Source organism: Drosophila yakuba, chromosome X, assembly GCF_016746365.2.
Source record: "Drosophila yakuba strain Tai18E2 chromosome X, Prin_Dyak_Tai18E2_2.1, whole genome shotgun sequence".
In the NCBI taxonomy this organism is placed as follows: domain Eukaryota; kingdom Metazoa; phylum Arthropoda; class Insecta; order Diptera; family Drosophilidae; genus Drosophila; species Drosophila yakuba.
Genome location: NC_052526.2, coordinates 12,661,814 through 12,680,702, shown reverse-complemented (window position 1 = coordinate 12,680,702; position 18,889 = coordinate 12,661,814). Strand labels below are relative to the sequence as shown.

Here is an 18,889-nt window from a genome sequence, read left to right as displayed (position 1 = left end):
TAGTTTATTTCGATTTCAAACTGAAACCAAAACACTAAGATACAATTTCAGAAAATAAAAAACGGTTTAGGTTTTTCCTTACGCTGCTTATATAAGGTGATATCTATTTATATATAAATCTATATGAATATATAAAAAAACAAAACAAAACAAAACTATATATATCTTAAACATATATGTGAAATCCTATGACTATATGACTTTGCCATATAATATACAAAGCAGAACGAGGAGAGTAGGGAGTTAGACATATAGGGATAGCGAGGACGGAGGATGACGGGACGAATGGAGGCAACACACACCACACCACAACACACGACATATATGATACCCAGAGACCCAGAGATCCATAGATCCAGAGATCTAGAGATCCAGAGAATACATTCGATATGTATCAACTAAGTACGTTCTTCACGCCAGAGATCCGACATGAACTACAGACAACAACTCAACATACAAATTAATCTGTAAGCTAACAAACCAAACAAAACGAATGCAGATCGCATTAGGCCAACAACTATCTATAATAACTAATAAATCAGAGACAACAAAAACCAAAACAACAACAGAAACTGAAACAGCAACAGCAACAAGAAAGCGTTTAAGAAAACCTACAGAGCAGAGATAAACGTATCTGTTAAGTTCTTATATACATTGTTAAAGAAGCAAAAACACAAAAAACAAACGATATTCCTTTTGCTTATATACAAACAACAAATGCAATACACGTGCGCATGTAATCGACATATGTACACACACGTGAATACACACACTCACATACACCACAAAAACAAAACAAAAACAACACCCGAAACACTCACGATTTATATAGAAGATATAGACAACCATTTAAGATGATATATATGTACGGATACATGCAACATTTCTTTCCCGTTGTAATACAATATAAGGCTGGTTTACTCCCAAGACATTATTATTTATCTATATACAAAATAACATTTTTTAATTGTGTGAATTTTATCATGTGAGAGGCGATAGGTAGAGAACAACAAGTGGCGATTTATTTAGACGAAGTTGGGCGAGAAAGCAAAGCGAAGCAAGCAACTTATTTTTTATAGGCTGTAACAACCACATTTATTATATATCAACATCTACATGTACATCTACATTAACACACACACACACACACACACACCCACAAACACAAACATATACACACCCATACTCACCCACGCATTATGCATAACAACGAAACGAATCCTTTGTATTGTGAACAATATGATATCCTGTTAGTTGTGTTCGAAACTATTCGATTCCTTTTTTAATGTTTTAAACAGCAGCAAGTTATGTTAGACCCCCATCATTTGCATTTGTGTACCACAATGCGGCGCGGAGCGAAGAAAACTGTTTTAAATCTTGTCATTTTTCTAATTTTAATTGCTAGTTTTATAAGCCTAGTTTAAACAACCACACACGACACAAAGGCATACAAAAAACGCGTTTGGTTTATGTTAAATGTTGAGTTGTACTAAATACCAAGCAAATGGACCCATGGGAGATTGCGTAAGTCCTACCATTTGCTTGATAATCATTTACTATTGTCATTACGATTATTATTATTGTTTAGTTTTTACGTTGTTACATTGTGAGGCTACACACACAATTCTGTATACATGATTATGACTTAGTGTATTCTATATGAATAACAACAACTGCGAAAACCATTGTGAAACGCTTCTGTTTATGTTATACCACTGAAATTATGACCATTTTACTATACACATTATATTTAACACTATGTACCCCAAAGTTGTTGATGGTAGATGAGAGGATCTTTCAAATTGAAAAGGATAGTGAGCAAGATCGAAAGAGAGAGAGATGAATAGATAGAGAGAGAGAGAGAAAGAGAGAGGGTAAAAAATGCAATTTTATTGTGAAACAATTTGGCTGTTGAAATATATAATTTTTAATTTAATTACGTTTTCGCATTTCGTTTATTACAACTTAGGCCCCCCAAAGCAAATGTTATATTATTGAATTGAATTTACCGCGAAATCGCCAGGATTTCGGTCCAACTTTCCTTAAACCACCTGAACTTCCTTTCCATTTTCGCATAAATACTTTTAATTTGGTCGCGCTGCATTAACTACGGAAGTATTAAGATGAAACATTTTGCTAAAGACAATGGAAACACTCAAATGCAAAGTATACCAAAAGAATTGTTTTTAATCCTAATCGTATTTGTATATGTATTTGTATTTTTACCTTTTACTTTTTTACCCTTAACTTGTTACTTCACTGTGCTGCAAGCTACTTGATTGTTTCTAATTACGATTTAAATTTCATGTTTCCCAATTCTCTGTCTTTGTTTTTGTCTTAGTCAATAAAATTTCGGAATTTCTGAATTCTGGAATTTCGGAATTTCGGGATTTCTGTAAAAACCTAATCAAGAAAACCAAACTCGAAAACTGTTATAGAAATACAAAACAACATTACGAAACAAAACCAATAAAAATACCATTTTACATTTGTTTATAGTTTTTATGGAAAGCCCTCAAATGAAATTGTAATTCCACACGCTTTTATTTTATAAACTAAACGATCACAACATAAAGAGGTTACATTTACTATATTAATTTTGTGTTTTATTTTTATTTCTCTCTCTTTGTTGAACAACCACAAAATGGAAAAAGTCAATTGTTGCTTTAACGAAAATTATAAATTATGAATTATGAATTTTAACTTAAGTTTTAGGTTGAATAAGCAAATGATATTAAGTAAAATTGTATATGATTTTTATGCGATGCGTTTGAGTAGAAAAACAACAAAAAAAAAATACAAAAAACAAAGAAGAAAACAAACAACTTTTCCACACCAAACACACAAAACGACGAAAACAACAAATTTATTTCCTATGGCATACAAATTTTAAAAGTGAAAAACCAAATAAACATAAATGTGCTTAAGTTTAAATCAAATTTACAATTTAGTTGAGATTACGCAACTTAACGACGATAACATTTTACTAACTACGTATAAACTATAGGATTTCTAGCGAAAATATATACATACATATATATATATATATATACATATATACATATATTTACACACCTGTATATATTCGTATTATGTATACAGTTATGTACGATTAGCGAATGGCCCAGAAGGGGGGCGTGGCCAGGAGAGGGGCGGTACTACCACTAGTCAGCGACAAATACTAATTACTAATTATTAATTACCAATTACTAATTACTTACTACTAATTACCAGCCCAAATCGAATTGAATGGAAGCGAAACCCAAACCGAAGCAATAGTAATTATAACTAAAGGGATTGGACGCAGATTTGGACATATTGCCATTTAAATTTTAACAATTAACAAATACATTTAACAATTACCATTTAACAAATAACACCGACTGACACAAATTGACCAAGGCCGCCCTCCCACCCCCTTCTCCGCCCCCCCGCTACCCACTGCGCTCTAGTTTTCAATGCCGAAGCTGCATAAAAGCAATAAAAACCACAAATGTACGATGAAAAGCGATGAGAAAGTGAGAAGTGAGAGAAGAATTTTCTTAGTTGCCTACGCTGAAAAATGTGACAAAGTGAAAGCTTTCCACCTCAACTCTATACATCAATAGTTTATCTACACTTGTATCCAATATATATGTACACTAACTTTCGATTCGACTTCCCCGTACTTTATGGTTTTACTTCACTTTATTGTAACTCAGCGAAAGTAAAACGAAAGTAAAACGAAAGTAAAACGAAAGTAAAGCGTGTACAACTAATTAGGAAATATCCAAATTTACACAGACAACAAGGACACCACACATGTTTCTCAATCACTCTCGATATAGTTATGTTTATTCCCAATCGACACACGCATATTATTACTATTACTATTACTATTTTTTTGATTATTATTATTATTATTTTTATTATTATAATGAATTCTATATGTATTGTCGAGAATTGGCGAGATCAAATCGAGAAATCAAGCGAATGAAGGACGAACCTTTTAATAAAGATGCTGCCAAAGATTTTTTATACAATCGATGTGGAAAATTCGAAGAGCGGAGAACCATTTAGATTTATTAAAATGGTAGCATATTGAATATTGTCCACCTTATTTTTACGATAATTATTTTATTAGTTTGGTCAAGTGTATTAATTTTGTTATTTTTTTGTGGTCAAAATAAACGAAATGAATTGCAAAAACAAAAGGGAGATATTTTTGAGACTTTTGCTCAAAAGACAAGCCAGTAAATGTAAAAACTAATTGCTAAGGATTCAAGATTCAAGATTCACGATAACCGATAAACAATTAACGATTATGTATGTATATCGAAGTATTTGAAGCTGGATTTGTTGGATAATTTGTTCCTCGATGCGACGCTTAATACAAACAAAAGAGTAAAACCAAACGAACTTCGTGCGGATATAAGGCATAAACCACTAAACATATATACATATACATATTGAGCGTGCAGATGTGTAGATTCGAGTATATGTTTACAATCAAATGAGTCAAGGTCACGAAGGCTTAGCTAAACACACACACACACACAAACACGAGCACACAACGCCTCCTGCTCCAACACCACCCACTCCACCCCGCCATCAGTCACCACCCACAGGCACCTTCAAACACCAGCAAACACCAGCAAACACCCCACCCCGCCCCTCATGGTTTGCCCAGTTCAGTAATTGTTAATTCGACGTGTATCATACTTGCATTTAGTTCAATTCCGAGACAAGAGCCACAAGTAACATAAATCGAAGGTAATGAAAGTATGAAAAAAGCATGAAAAAGAAAAACCACAAGGATAAAAAAGAACCCAAACAAACGCTTTATACATCAAATTATTTTAATATAAATGTATAACAAGACATATATCTATATATACATATACAAGCAGACATATACAAAACCAACAACAAAACAAAACAAAACAAAACAAATATATTACGTATTTTATTTAAAGCGAAGTACATTTTGTAAGGGCCTCTGCTCCAGAGAACTCATTCAAGTTAAGGAACTCAACCTATATAGACAGTCCCCAATTCAAAAGGCGGAGACGTTCGAGGAAAACAAAAACAAAAACAAAAACGAAAAACAAGAAACCAAAAACAAAACAAATTTACTAAATTATTTATACATGCGTACATATACTTACATATATGTAAAACAATAATTGATAGAAAAAAAACAAAATGATAAATGAAAAATGAACAACAGAAATACAATCTAGTGTACGTCAATTTTTTGATGATATTTTTCGCCTTATTATAGACAAACAAAACGGAATCGATGGGAAACCGAAATTCGAGGTAAAGTTAGTTGAAACCGAGTGGAGTTATGTAACTCGGCTTCCAGTAGGTCAAAACCAAAAAACATAAAAAACCAAAAACAACACTTTTTAAATGAAAGCAGAACACTTTTTTGGGATTTATTTGCGGGCGTAGAACGAAGATCACATGTCAAGTTGATAAGAAATAACAAAAAAATGAAACACTAAACGACAAGCAATCAATTACCAAAACAAAAAGAATTATATATTATATGGATAAATCATAAATAACATTAAGCGATGGAAACTGAACGAAAACCAACAGCAACCACAACCAATATGTAATCAAAAGCAAGTTTACAATACACACACGACAAACTAAAAACTAAAAACTAAATGATAAAAACAAAATACGAAAAGCAAAAAAACCAAATATTATCGAAAAATGGAAGAACAGCAGAATAATAATGAAAAACTCGAATCTAAAAGCAAGCAAATCAATTAAACACGTTTAAAATCGATCTAGCAATTTGTTCGACAAAGTAAAACATTTTACCTTATACTAATACTAAAAACCACGAAAAGAACTAAAGAACTAATAAACTAAGTAACTATTTGATTTGCCTGCTATGAAATGAGAAAACAAGTTCCTCAAGTTTATGATTTACTATTTATGTACTACAACATTATTTATGTATTTCTACGCTTTAGTTACTATAATTTCACTTTAGCATCTTAGCATTTCTGTGTAACAACTTAACACTCACGAAACAATTGTTGATAAAATTGAGTTGTGTTCAGCTTATGTGAATTATGTGAACGATATATTAATATGTAGGTAAATTAAAATATAGAAAAACCAGGGATTGAAAAGTAATTTAATGTGAAAATCTGGAAATTTGTACGCCCCTTATTACTTTGTAAAACTCCAGAAATAAAAGCGAGCCAAAAAGAATTTATGAAACAATATACTGAACATTTAGTCCTTGATTTTTCATTTAACTTTTAAGCATTTACATACATATATCTCTTGCCTAACAAATCTCTGTTCAGATATTGCATTTAAGTCATCGACCATTTAATGCTTTTCGCTTGATCTTAATGTTTAGAAAATGTGTAGAATCCTAACAAAAAACAAATGACAAAAACCACAAGAGAGGCTAACGATGTAAAAAAAAAAAAACTCCCTGGTCGAGTTGTTGTGTTAAATTTGCGTACATATCACTGGGAATTATTTACACTATGCTACCAAAAAACCAAACGAACGAAAAAAAAGAAGAAGAAAACCAAAAACAAAATAAGAAAATAAGAAAATGAGTTTGAGAAAGTGAGTTTTTTGCATAATGTTTACACACTATGCCGATATTTATACACCATAATAGGGATTGGTTTTTCGATTTCGTTTTTACACACCAATATGGTTTACTTCGATCGATTGTTGCTCACCATTTTTTGTCAGTGTGTGTTTGGTGCGTGCGAATGGGCGTGTAGTGTTTTTGAATATATATCTAAGCGCATATGTCTTATAGAGGAAACATCACACAGAAACTAAAACTATAGTGCCATGATCCATGATAGACAAATGAGAAACGATAAGGATAGTGGAAAAATTGTTTATTGATGTGCTGTAACATTTAGTGAGTCCTTTTTTGACAACCGACAAAACCAAATAATGGATACAAAAATTATATACATGCATATTTACTAGTTTATAGCGAACCAAAACCAAAACCAAAACCAAAAACAAAACCGAAAACAAAAACAAAACGAAAACCAAAACCAAGTTAGTAACAACAAATTGCAATACAAAAACGAAAACGATAACGATAACGAATAAAAGCTTTTCGTGTTTTGGGCCAGAAGGAAGCTAGGATCGGGAAAAAGGATATGCGAGGGAGCTAAGCGGCAGGATACCATATGAAAACAGAAGCAATTAGAAAGCTTTTATTTTTCTAGAATTTTAAAACCGAAAAACCAAACAAAAAACCAAAAGCCGAACAACAAGGAAACCAGAAACTAAGCTAATGAACATGAAAAACCAACTTCCTAATTTCTCTCAGCGCAAACGAAACCAAACAACTTAAATTAACAAATTAACAAACTAACACTAACTAGTAGCGAAATCAAGCGAAACAAGATGGCATACCGATATACGGGTATACCGATATATCCGATATAAGTACTAGTCTTAGAACCATAGAGCAATAATAACATAGCAAGTAATGCCGATTCAAATAAATTGTCTCTGGGGTTGTTCAAAAAAAAAAGTGCAGAACTACGGAGGCGTTCGAGAAGCCGAAGAAATGAAGCAAATGAAACCAACATTTTTATGTGTAGCGAATATTATGGAAAACAAAATTTACACAATTAACAATAAACAACACAATTATACATAGCTCGATAATAATAACAAATTATATATATATACATGTATATTCGAATTAAGATATGACCAAAACAAAAACAAAAACAAAAAAAAAAACCAATAGAAACCGAAAACTTTTCCGCGCCTTGGCAAATTTTTAAGTAACATACGAGTATATATATTAGTGTATAGATACCAATTTAGATGGCAGGAGAATCCAGATCGGAGCGAGCTACACTGCAAGAAACTTTGCCACACCACTAAGACAGATAAATCAGACAACGATGTAAGGAAGAAACCAAAGAACGAGGTGTGCTAGCAACCCAATCCAAATACAAAATACGCATAGTTTATATCCAGTCCCTATTCCCATAGAGAACAAATAATCGACATTTCAAGCAAACGCAATGCAAACCCAATAAACCTAAAAAAACGAACAAATTCCCTGTGTTGTCAAATGGCTTTAAACAAAAATGCAAATGCAAATGCAAATGCGAATGCGATTGCGAATGAATAATGCGAATTAAACAATGTAAAATGAATAGTGGAAAAGTCGAAAACCAAAAACCAGATACGATTTGTAATCCATAAGCAGATATTTTGTAAGCTAAGCAGAGTGTGCAGAAAAATAGAGGGAAACATTTTTGGGGTCGAGTGCAGGAACACAACAATATTTTTGGGCACCAAATATACAGTCAACTTATTGTATTGCATTACGATTACGAGTACGATAACGATAACGAATAACGATATTTATACATATACTACCTATATAGGACTACGACTACGGATCTTGATGAAAATCAATTGATGAATCGATGAAAAGTATGAAATGTATGAAGGGTATGAAATATGAAAATGTAAAACACGGTTTTCCAGCAGTTCGACGACGAAGGAAACGCAAAACTTACAAACATATTACCATTAGAATGTTTTATGAATTATATACACCTTATATACATGATATATACATGACATATACATGTGTAAATTAGCCTAAACGATAAGATGTTGAATGAATTTTATGTGAGTTATTTTTGATGTTGTATAGTTAAAAACGAAAGCATAACAAACCAAACAAAACAATCTCCCTTTAAGCAACCAAAGCGATAACAAAATACAATTGTTGGGCATTTTAATGAAACTAAAAACATACAGAGTGCAATACAATAAAAAACAAAAACGAACAAAAAAAAAAAAAAAACAAAATAAGAAACGATGTAAGAAATGAGCAAACTTAAGGCACAGCAAACATTTTTTCGAGCGGTTCGAAGCGATATATGTTTACTCAGTACTATTCAACAAGGATTTTTGAATTTCCTTTGAGAACGGACGACCGAAAAACAAACAAAACACTAAAAAAGCTGCCTCAGAAGTAAAAATTGAATTAACTTAAAATTTACTAAGCGAATATATATACACATATATATTTCATATGGACAGTGGGCGCCAAAAATGTAGCCACTGTGTATATTGCAACTCGAACAAATGGAATTTTACCAAAAAACAAAGAAAAGGAAGAAAACCGGAAACGGAAATTGAAATTAAAATGGAAGCGAAACTAAGGACAACACCAAAACACAAATGATTTAAACAAATTTACAAGAGACATGTGTATTTGTATCTTCGTTTCTTTTGTAGGGCAGCGTTTAGTTTGTAGCACAAGGGTTAAGGGCAAACACCAATAATGATTAATGCGATTTAATTAAACGAAGGCAAAGATAAAGGCAAAAGCATATGTAAATGTTCCTCTAGAACCAAGCTAATTGTTCGTCTATCCACATCTGACCCTTGTGACCTTTTCAATCGACTCTGATTTGTGTTAGGCAAACTTTACACACTTAATAATATACACATACATATATACATATATATATATATAGTATTTAGCGAACGGGAAGGCGCAGATTTAAACTATTTACATACTTATTACTATGTGAACTACAGAAACCAACTTATACCATTTTTGCTGACTGTACTCCTTAGGCTTTTTACACCTTTTACCATTTTACTCGCAAACGGCAGACTATTTAACGAACGATAAGTAAGAACTCTTGCATGCCACACACTCAACTCAAACTCAAACTCGTACTCAAACTCAAACTCGTACTCAAACTCAACTCAAACTCTAACTCGAACACAACTCAGATACATATGCGTATATTCGGATATGGTAGACATGATATATACCCTGTGTCAGCACCCCATATACGAGTATGTCCCCGAGATCAGAGCAGGTTACTCCTGTGCATCAACCCTTCGGATAGAACCCAGCCCCCTCCCGCCTGTGATAGTCTTAGATCGATGATATAACTAATTTATTTGATTTTGGAAACCCCCATTTCTCACAACTATTTTTGATGCGCGTGTGTGTGTGTGTTTTGCTTTGATATGCTTTACATACATATATGTATGTACGTATTGAATAATTTATAAAATATACAATTTAGCGTTTACAAATATTATACAAGTTTTGAGAAGCGAACGAGGATAGTAAAACAAATATTGACAATATTCATTTGTTGAGCCGTACACCCCGAAAACCTTAGACATATCTTTATGTTGCTTTCAATAAGTTGTTTGGACGCTTTTTTCCAAAATTAGTCAAAAGTTTGAGCAATTTTTTACGATAGTTAAAAACTAGATACGAAAATTGCTAGAATTAGTTTGGTGACCTCGAAATCCAAGCAAACCCCCGAAAAAAACCAACGACATATCCTTTTTTTTTGTGTTTCATTAATTGGCAAAATAGTTGAAATTCAATGTGTTTGGAGTTCTTTGAAACGAGAACTGCTTGTGACCCCGATTCCTGCGTTTGGTGACCCCGATTTCCCCACAGCAATGGAATAAGGAGTAAGGAACACACATATGCCTACACTGAGCGAACTTTTGAACCAATTATACAATAAAGCATTATAAGAACAAAGATAGCATTCTAAATAGTAACAGTACCTTTATCGAAACTCATACGATTGATAACTCTGAAGCATTGATTTGGATTCTGATTTCGATTTCGATTCGAATTACGTGAACACTCTGCCAGCAATCTTCATCTTAATCGAATATCCATTTTCGAGCTGACAATATTTTATTGAATATTGTGCCATGAAGCGAATGAACTATATTCAATTGAATTTTTAGCACTCAGCCATCCTCCCAAAGAGAAATCCTGATTTTGTAACTTTTTTGCAAAAATGGTTTCATTTAACAATTATATCTACACACCATTTTACGGCAAAAGGTATCTACAGATATTTTTGTATATTTAACAAGCACGTGAGAAACTTCAAGATCCCCAAAAAAACCGAAATTTGGTCCGAATTTTTTCAGGCAGCATGACAAATGAATTGTATTATCAAGGAACGACATATATATATAACTTATATATATGTATATATATATATACATAAATAGTGCGTGTAATAACTAGAATCACATAATTCCATCCACTTTTGATATTTTAACAAACGATAAAAAAAACAAAACGAACAAAAAAAACAAGAAAAAAAATATTTATTAACTCGATGAAGCATCTTAAGTGTTTGAATGTTGTCTTATAAAAACTAATACAAACAAATTATATATGAAAATATATTATATTATATATGGATATGTAAGTTAAGGGCGTGTCATTCCTAAAACAACAACAAAAAGAAAACACAATATGCAAGCAGAATGTGGGTAGAACAAACATTTGTTTCGTTGTGCTTTTTACACGAAAATGTTGAAAGTCCTTTCCCAAGGGTTCGTTCAAACGAGTTCGAGATTTCGAAATTTCGAGTTTTCGAGTCTTCGAAGGCCTGGTACAAAAGTTTCTAAACATAGGGCTCCTAAACAAGCTCCTAAGGCACAGACACAGACAAAGACACAGGCACTTTAGCACCCTCCAAACACTGGCCCAGTAATTATCGAACACGCCCCTCTTCGAATGGGGAATACTTTCTGCCTAGGCCGAAGGACGAAGGAGTAGGTGGGGGTCCTTCGGCCAGCTTCACACACACACCCACTCACTTGGATATTTATATATATACATACGTATGACTATATAATATAGTGGCACCAAGAAATATGTAATGTCTTATTGTAGAAAACGTTTATTGATATTTACACATCAAGAAAAAAAAAATGGGAGAAAACGCGTAAAAAAAAAATATATATATATATATATACTTAACTACATAAGAATGCTTTAAATTATACTCAGAACAAAATATATACAATATATACACTTATATATATTTACGAGGATACGAGAAACCGAAATCAGTTAGGAACCTTTTTCTAGAATGTTATGTCTTCCCTTTGAATCAATTAAGCAAACAACAAAATGATAGAAACAATTGATCGAAACCGCTTGACCAAAACTATAGTAAAACCAAAAGCAATTGAGACGTAAATCAAAGCTTCGATGATAAAAACGGAAAACTTAAGAGTTAACTTTAGCACTGCAGCAGCCAAAAGGAAAAAAAAAAACCAAAAAGCCTAAAAAACTAAAAAACCGAAAAACCGAAAAACATTGACAAACTACAATAAGATGGGAAAGCTATTGAAAGTTATCCTTTTGACAACTCCAAAATAAGCTAAACAACCTAAGCAAAAACCTATTCAACTCACGCAAAACAACCTGTTTCATCCAGCCACAAATTTACCTAAACTTACTAAACTTGAAAACTGCAACTGAATCTAATACTACAACCTACAACTTATCCTATAGTTTGCAGCAATTCAACTCGAACTACCAACAACTACCAACTACAAACTCAACTCAAGACATTATCTATAAGCATCGAACCGAATCTGGGTTCCATTATCATCTGTTGATCGTTCTGAGTTCTCATTTTGACACGAACGAATGCGTACTTATGTATATTTATAGTTCCAATTATTATATCCAACTAATGACGTAACAAATTTGACAAATTATATATACACACACACATATGCCTATATATGTATACATACCTTCAAAGAGTATAACAACAAAAACAAGAACTTGAAATTGCAAATGAAAATGAGGAAAATCGCAGACTACTCAGTGCAACAGATAAGACTAGAAATTGATTACCTGAACCTTGAGAACAAAAGCTTGAGTTTTCATTCTTAATTTAACGAAGAAAATTGATGGGAGCGAAACAATTACAATTACAAATTACTAATTACCAATTACAAATTACCAATTACCAATTACAATTACAATTACACAAGCAATAACAATTGACAGAATCGAGAATCTAGAATCAAGATACTACTTTAATCGTAAACAGCAATAAAATTCAAGAACTCAGTCAACACACACTTACACTCGACAACACACACATCTAGAGAATCCTTGCCAGAAATCCACAAAAGTATAAAGCCCATACTTCCAATCTTCTCCTTTATATTCAGCGAATAGTTCACGAATTGCGGGGATATACAAATTATTGGAAAATTATGTCGGTTTCCAAATAATTTCGAAACATTTTTTATTAGCTCTTTACACACTCGAAAACCTTTTTAAAAAATCAGCACAGCTACGGCGTCCTAGAATCTAAAGTCAAATTGTTTGAATATCATTGTTAAGTAGGATTTGTGTGTATTCAATTCTTGAGAAAGGAAACTACACTTTTGAATTATTCCATTCTGGGTTGATTTTTTCGAGTGTAGCACCCTAGAGGCTTTTTTCGTTTGGCTTTTAAGGATCTTTTATCTTGGTCCTCTCGCTTCCCCTCCAACTTCTTTACATGGTTGTGAACGAACAAAAAGGGCTAACAAATTAGACCAATTCCCAAATTCTTCACTTCGATCTCAGCCAACTCGGTCGCACTTGAACCCTTAGACACTCTGAGAAAATAGGAATAACAATTGTTAGGAAATTCGATTCGTGTGCCCTCCTTTAATGTCTTGTACTTGTAACCAATGATCATAATTATACACATATATCGACTATATTTACAAAGCAACAATAACCGAAACCAATTGTATTGTAGTGCTAAAACGGATGTAGAAATGCGAAACAATTTTCCAGAACGCAGGTTATGTCTTAGATACTTTTGCTCATTGGGTTCCAAAAGCGTTAGTGTAGCGGAAACCAAATATTTAAACATAAACATAGCTAATTGTGTGTATTTACATATTAAAGTTTACAACAAGCAAGCGGCGGAGGGAGAAAGTTACGATGTCCTGTAGAATTTTTGAAAGCGTTTTCGTATTCAAACCAAAACACAAATTATGGCCTAAATATGAAACTAGAACAAAATATATACCTATATGTATACATATGAATTGTATCTCAAATTATGTCTAAAGCAAGCAACAACAACAACAACAACAACAATTACAAGTGTCTGTATTTTTTTTAAGCAAAACCAAAAACCAAAAAGAAAAATAAAAAAAACAAAAAAAAAATAATTAACGAAAAACGAAAAAACCCATTGCAATCAGGTACTGAAATCAAAATTTTTGTAAATTATATAAAACAAAAGCAAGGAATGGTTTTCGTCAAAGGGATAGAAACAAACTAGAACAACAAAAGATATTATGATAAATGGTTTATAGGAACTAGCGTTCAATCGGCGAGTGAATATTTGTATTCGATCCTTATTCGTTTATTCGAACATTTCTGTAGCATACTTAGCAGGGCAAAAAAATCCCCGAGTCCTTGGGCCAAAAATCACGACACAAGGAACAGAAACAAAGGAGAAAAATATGAAGAAAGGAAATGAAACACTCATATTTAAATACGTACAGCTATATACTATTACTAGTTGTAACTTTATGTCACTAAGTAGATGCAAAATCGGGGGAAAACCAACAAAAAAAAAATCGACGAATCGGCGAAGATGAAAAATTGTCCAGACGTTCAACGAAACCAAATGCAATATTTAATTATACAACAAAACTAACATAGATCAAACAAGCGAGTATATGAATATATATATTTTACAATTGATTTATATAACGTATAAGTAAATGCCACATCATTTTTCGTGTAAAGCCTATTGAACTGTTTGTTAAACATTTTTTTTAAACATTTTCTTTACGAAAAAGCAAGAATGGGCAGATTTAAAAAAAACCAAAAAAAAAAAGAAAACCAAAAAAAAAAATCACAGCTCACACAAAGTTACGCCAAAAGAAAACCAGAACAAAAAATTTATATACATTTATCAAAGAAAAAATATATACAACAAATATAAATATTAGTGACTAATGTAAGCAAAGAACCAAAATGAAATATTCATTTTTCAAAACGCAAATAACTCAAAGTGCAGTGGAAATGACAGCAAACAACACTACGAAAATAGCCTTACCATGTTTTCCAAAAACCACAAAATCTCGAAAACATTTACATTTTGCGTTTAAGTTTTTCCCATCTCATTTGAAAGTCTCATTATTCCAACACGAAATTGACGAGTAACGAAAATATTTTTACAAAACATGAAAAAAAAAGCTAGAAAACCGAATAAATGATGAAAAACTAAACCTAAAATGCATAACGCTTCCGACAATAAGCTTTGGCCACACTATTGTAATAATAATATTGAAAAAAAGAAAAACCAAAACGGTAGAAAATGGATATGGAAAATCGAAGATGAAATGCAGTTTCGAAAATGAAGTTTTTGCACTAACGAACGAATACGGAATCACAACGCCCAATGACAAATTCAAATATAAATAAAAGTATTTGCCCAATTTAGTCAACAGACGACATACATATAGATAACAAATTAACTATGTACTTATGTAGTAGCCTGGTTCTACTGTATATTTTTATTAAACGGAGTTGTATTGCAGAATCAGCAAAGCAAATGTATTTTCATGACACGCATTTGAAGCGAACATATCAAAACCGAATACCGCATACGAGAATACGGAGCATACGAAATTATCTATAAATTACCGATACCGATTACCAATTACCAATTACCAATTACCAATTACCAATTACCAATTACCGATTACCAATTAACGATTACCAACTACCAATTGGATGTTATCAGTGAGCGTAAAACCGTTGAACGTTTAGCCCCAAAAAAGCAATGAATTTCGAAAATAACAACAAATTTGGAAGCTGGCAGTAAACTAGGTACATACTGGTAGGTGTCTTGCAAAAATTCGCAAAACAAAATAACAGACATTGAAAAAAAAACAAAACTCGAGTTCTTAAGCTGTTTCATCATTTATTATTGACAAATATTTACAAGCGCATTTAGGACGCGAAAAGTGAAGAATAGTATGCAATTGAAACCATAATACCGCGAAACGATCTACCAACTAAACCAAATCAAATGGGAGATGGATACGAAAAATACAAAAATAGGAAAAAACAAAAAAAAAAAACACACAAACTGAATCTAAATTAAGCATGAATATTTTTTGCTGTGTCTTAGTCCATGTGTCGTAACGAATTTATTGAACTAAATATTATACATTATAAAAATTAAACAAATAAAAAAAAACACACGAAAACCTAAACTAAAAAATATCTTAACATTTTTTTTGTTTTAAACGAATAGAATGCGGGCAATGAAAGAAAATCTCTACAAAATTAAGCACAAATTTTTTCAGAAGAAAAACAAACAAAAATTGAAAAATACTAAGAAATTGCCTTTTACTTATATTTTATTTTCTACCATATAAAATTGAATTATTAATAATATACAACACACGCTGAATTCATTAAAGCATACAAGCGCGCCTAAAAACATCTGTGACTAATGAGAAAAAAAAAAAACAACAAACATACATATATAATTGAAAATCACGAGAAAACTGCAATCGAAAATGAAAAGGAAAAACTCCAATAAAATAATCGTAAAATGTGGGAGGTACAAGAAGTTGTTGAGCAACATATGGCAAATACATATACTAGCTACAGTTTAACTAATTATTGATAATGGTACATACATTCTACATATGTACAGCCGACACTCACACAACAACACACCAACACACACACACACACACATACACATATACATATACAGATATACCAGTACATGCAAAACCTAGTTGTATTTGTATGTGGGATCATACTTGAGTAGAGAATAGAAACCAAAAACCGACAATTTATACATTAGTATTTATGCAACAAGCTACTTTTACTTACACGCAAGTGTGTGTGGTATATAGTACGATATGTATGTGAATATATAGTATATATATACATATATATGTATACATATATATTTATATATACAAATATATAGGAGACATTTGACGACCGCAAGCCCGAACACAGCAATTTACTTATATAACAAACCAAACCAAACCAAACCAAAACAAACCAAGTTTCTTTAAAAACTAAAAACCAAAATTCCGAATATGCAGAAGTTTTGGTGCGGAATACGAAGAACGAGAACAATTATGTATGTATGTAATCGAGGCAAGAGTTGATGAGCGAAGAACGAATGGAAATGGCGAAGACCCCATGAAATACAATATATATACACTTATTTAAAATATTTAACAAAAAAACAAACGATTTATATATATACATATATATACATACCACTAAATAGTTTAAATGTTTATTTATTGTATTTAAAAAAGATGAACGATAATGAAACCAAATTTAAATAAAAGTAATAACTCAAAAACCAAAACAAAACCAAGTTGCATGCATTTCACATTTTAATCAATAATCAATTGGCAATGTCAATTTTCTTCACTTAAAAAATGGCGGCACAGGCATCGATGGCGGCGTTGAGCTCATCGAATACGCGGATGGCGTTCTCCGTGGACTTGGTGGTGCAGCTGGTCGCATCGGTGGCCACGGCGGGAACGCTCTTGCGGAGCCTGATTAGGTGGCGCAGCGAAGCCTGTCCATTGGCGATGTACAGCAAGCTCTTGACGCTGAGCTTGGTCTTGCATGTCTTCTTGCGGATGCTGTTGTCCTTGTAGCCCTGGCATTCCTTCCTCAGTTGGTACAGCTGATAGCCGTCGACGGTCAGTTGGAGTACCGCCTTCTTGGTGTCCAGCACCAGATTGATCGACGTGAGGGCGGCATTGCGTGCGCAGCCCAGGAAGTCCAAAGTGGTGGACGCCACCAATTCGGCGGAACTGGTGGTCACATTGACAGCACAATCGCCCACATCCAATGCCCGCTGCTCGATGTCGTCCGCCAGCTTCTCCAGCTCCCTAATCGGCCACAGGAAGATCTTCAGCAGCTGGCGCTCCGTCAGCAGGATGATGTCCTTGGCCAGAGCCTTCGATTCGGCGATGAGCAGGCGCACTATGCTGTTCAGGAAGGAGAACTCGTCCACGTCCACGTTGCCCTCCTCGGACAGCTCCTCCTCCAGGTTGAAGCCCAGATTCAAATCGAAGTCTAGGTTCAGTTCGAGACCCAGCTTCTTGGTCAGCTCCTGCAGGGAAACATCCTGCTCAATCGGCGCCTCCAGTTGCAGGGCTGAGACCTGAAAATGGATAGCAATAATTACTCATTATTCTTTCACATTTTCATTTAATTAATTTGTAATTTTATATCTCGTGGTAAATGTGTGTAAATTCCAATTGTATTTTAGCTACTGTGGCCAAATATAAGTCACATTAATCATACGCACTGTTGACCAACTGCTACAACTTTTCCTGGCAACTATTCTATTTCTATTTTTGGCATTCAAAATTGTCGATAAGAATTAAATTCACTACTTCTAAAATATGTTCCACGCGAAGAAATATATTTAAACGATAGGGTTTTATCAGATATCACACATACGCACTGTTGGTAAGTAATTTTAAGTGAATTCTATTATTTTTGAGCCCTAATAATATTGTTGTATTTTACATAGTATACACTCAATTTTCTACTCACAGCCGCCAAAGCGAGTGCCAACACCAAAATAATACTCCTCATTGTTGGTTTTTAATGGTTTTAGCCGTGATCTCGCTGCGGAGTCACCTTTTATATGGGTGGTGGACTCACCTGGTGCGCATGCAGATTGCCATATCGGTGCCCCCAGTTAATTAAAATATATTCAAGAGTCTTTTTTATCGGTCAATTGGTATATTTCCCATTATTTGGCTTACTTTAATCGGAATAATTTCCGTCTGACTTCTTACCCTAAGACTCCACAGAGAGAGAGAGAGAAAAAAGAATGGGCTGAAAAGAGGGGGAGTCCGTCGATAAGATCGCAAATTATATTATATTGCGTTGGGCGATAAGAAACATCTATTACTGGATTCGCCACTTGAAAATTGCACCAATCGAAGCATCTAAATAGTGCCTTAATTATAGAAGATAATGTCATATAATTTATGGCCATGCCCATGCCCTCGATTAAAA

The 18,889-nt window shown here is 33.2% G+C and overlaps 1 protein-coding gene across 1 annotated transcript; it reads right to left on the bottom strand.

The window, feature by feature from the left end:
• Nucleotides 1-156: 156 nt before the first annotated feature.
• On the bottom strand, nt 157-18,468 carry LOC6525223. The gene is made up of 2 exons (XM_002101025.4): nt 18,419-18,468; nt 157-18,020 (listed from the first exon to the last, which is right to left on the bottom strand). Exons 1-2 carry the CDS (start codon nt 18,458-18,460, stop codon nt 17,277-17,279), a joined length of 786 nt encoding a protein of 261 aa, XP_002101061.1. The 5' UTR covers nt 18,461-18,468; the 3' UTR covers nt 157-17,276.
• Between the last annotated feature and the right edge of the window lie 421 nt (nt 18,469-18,889).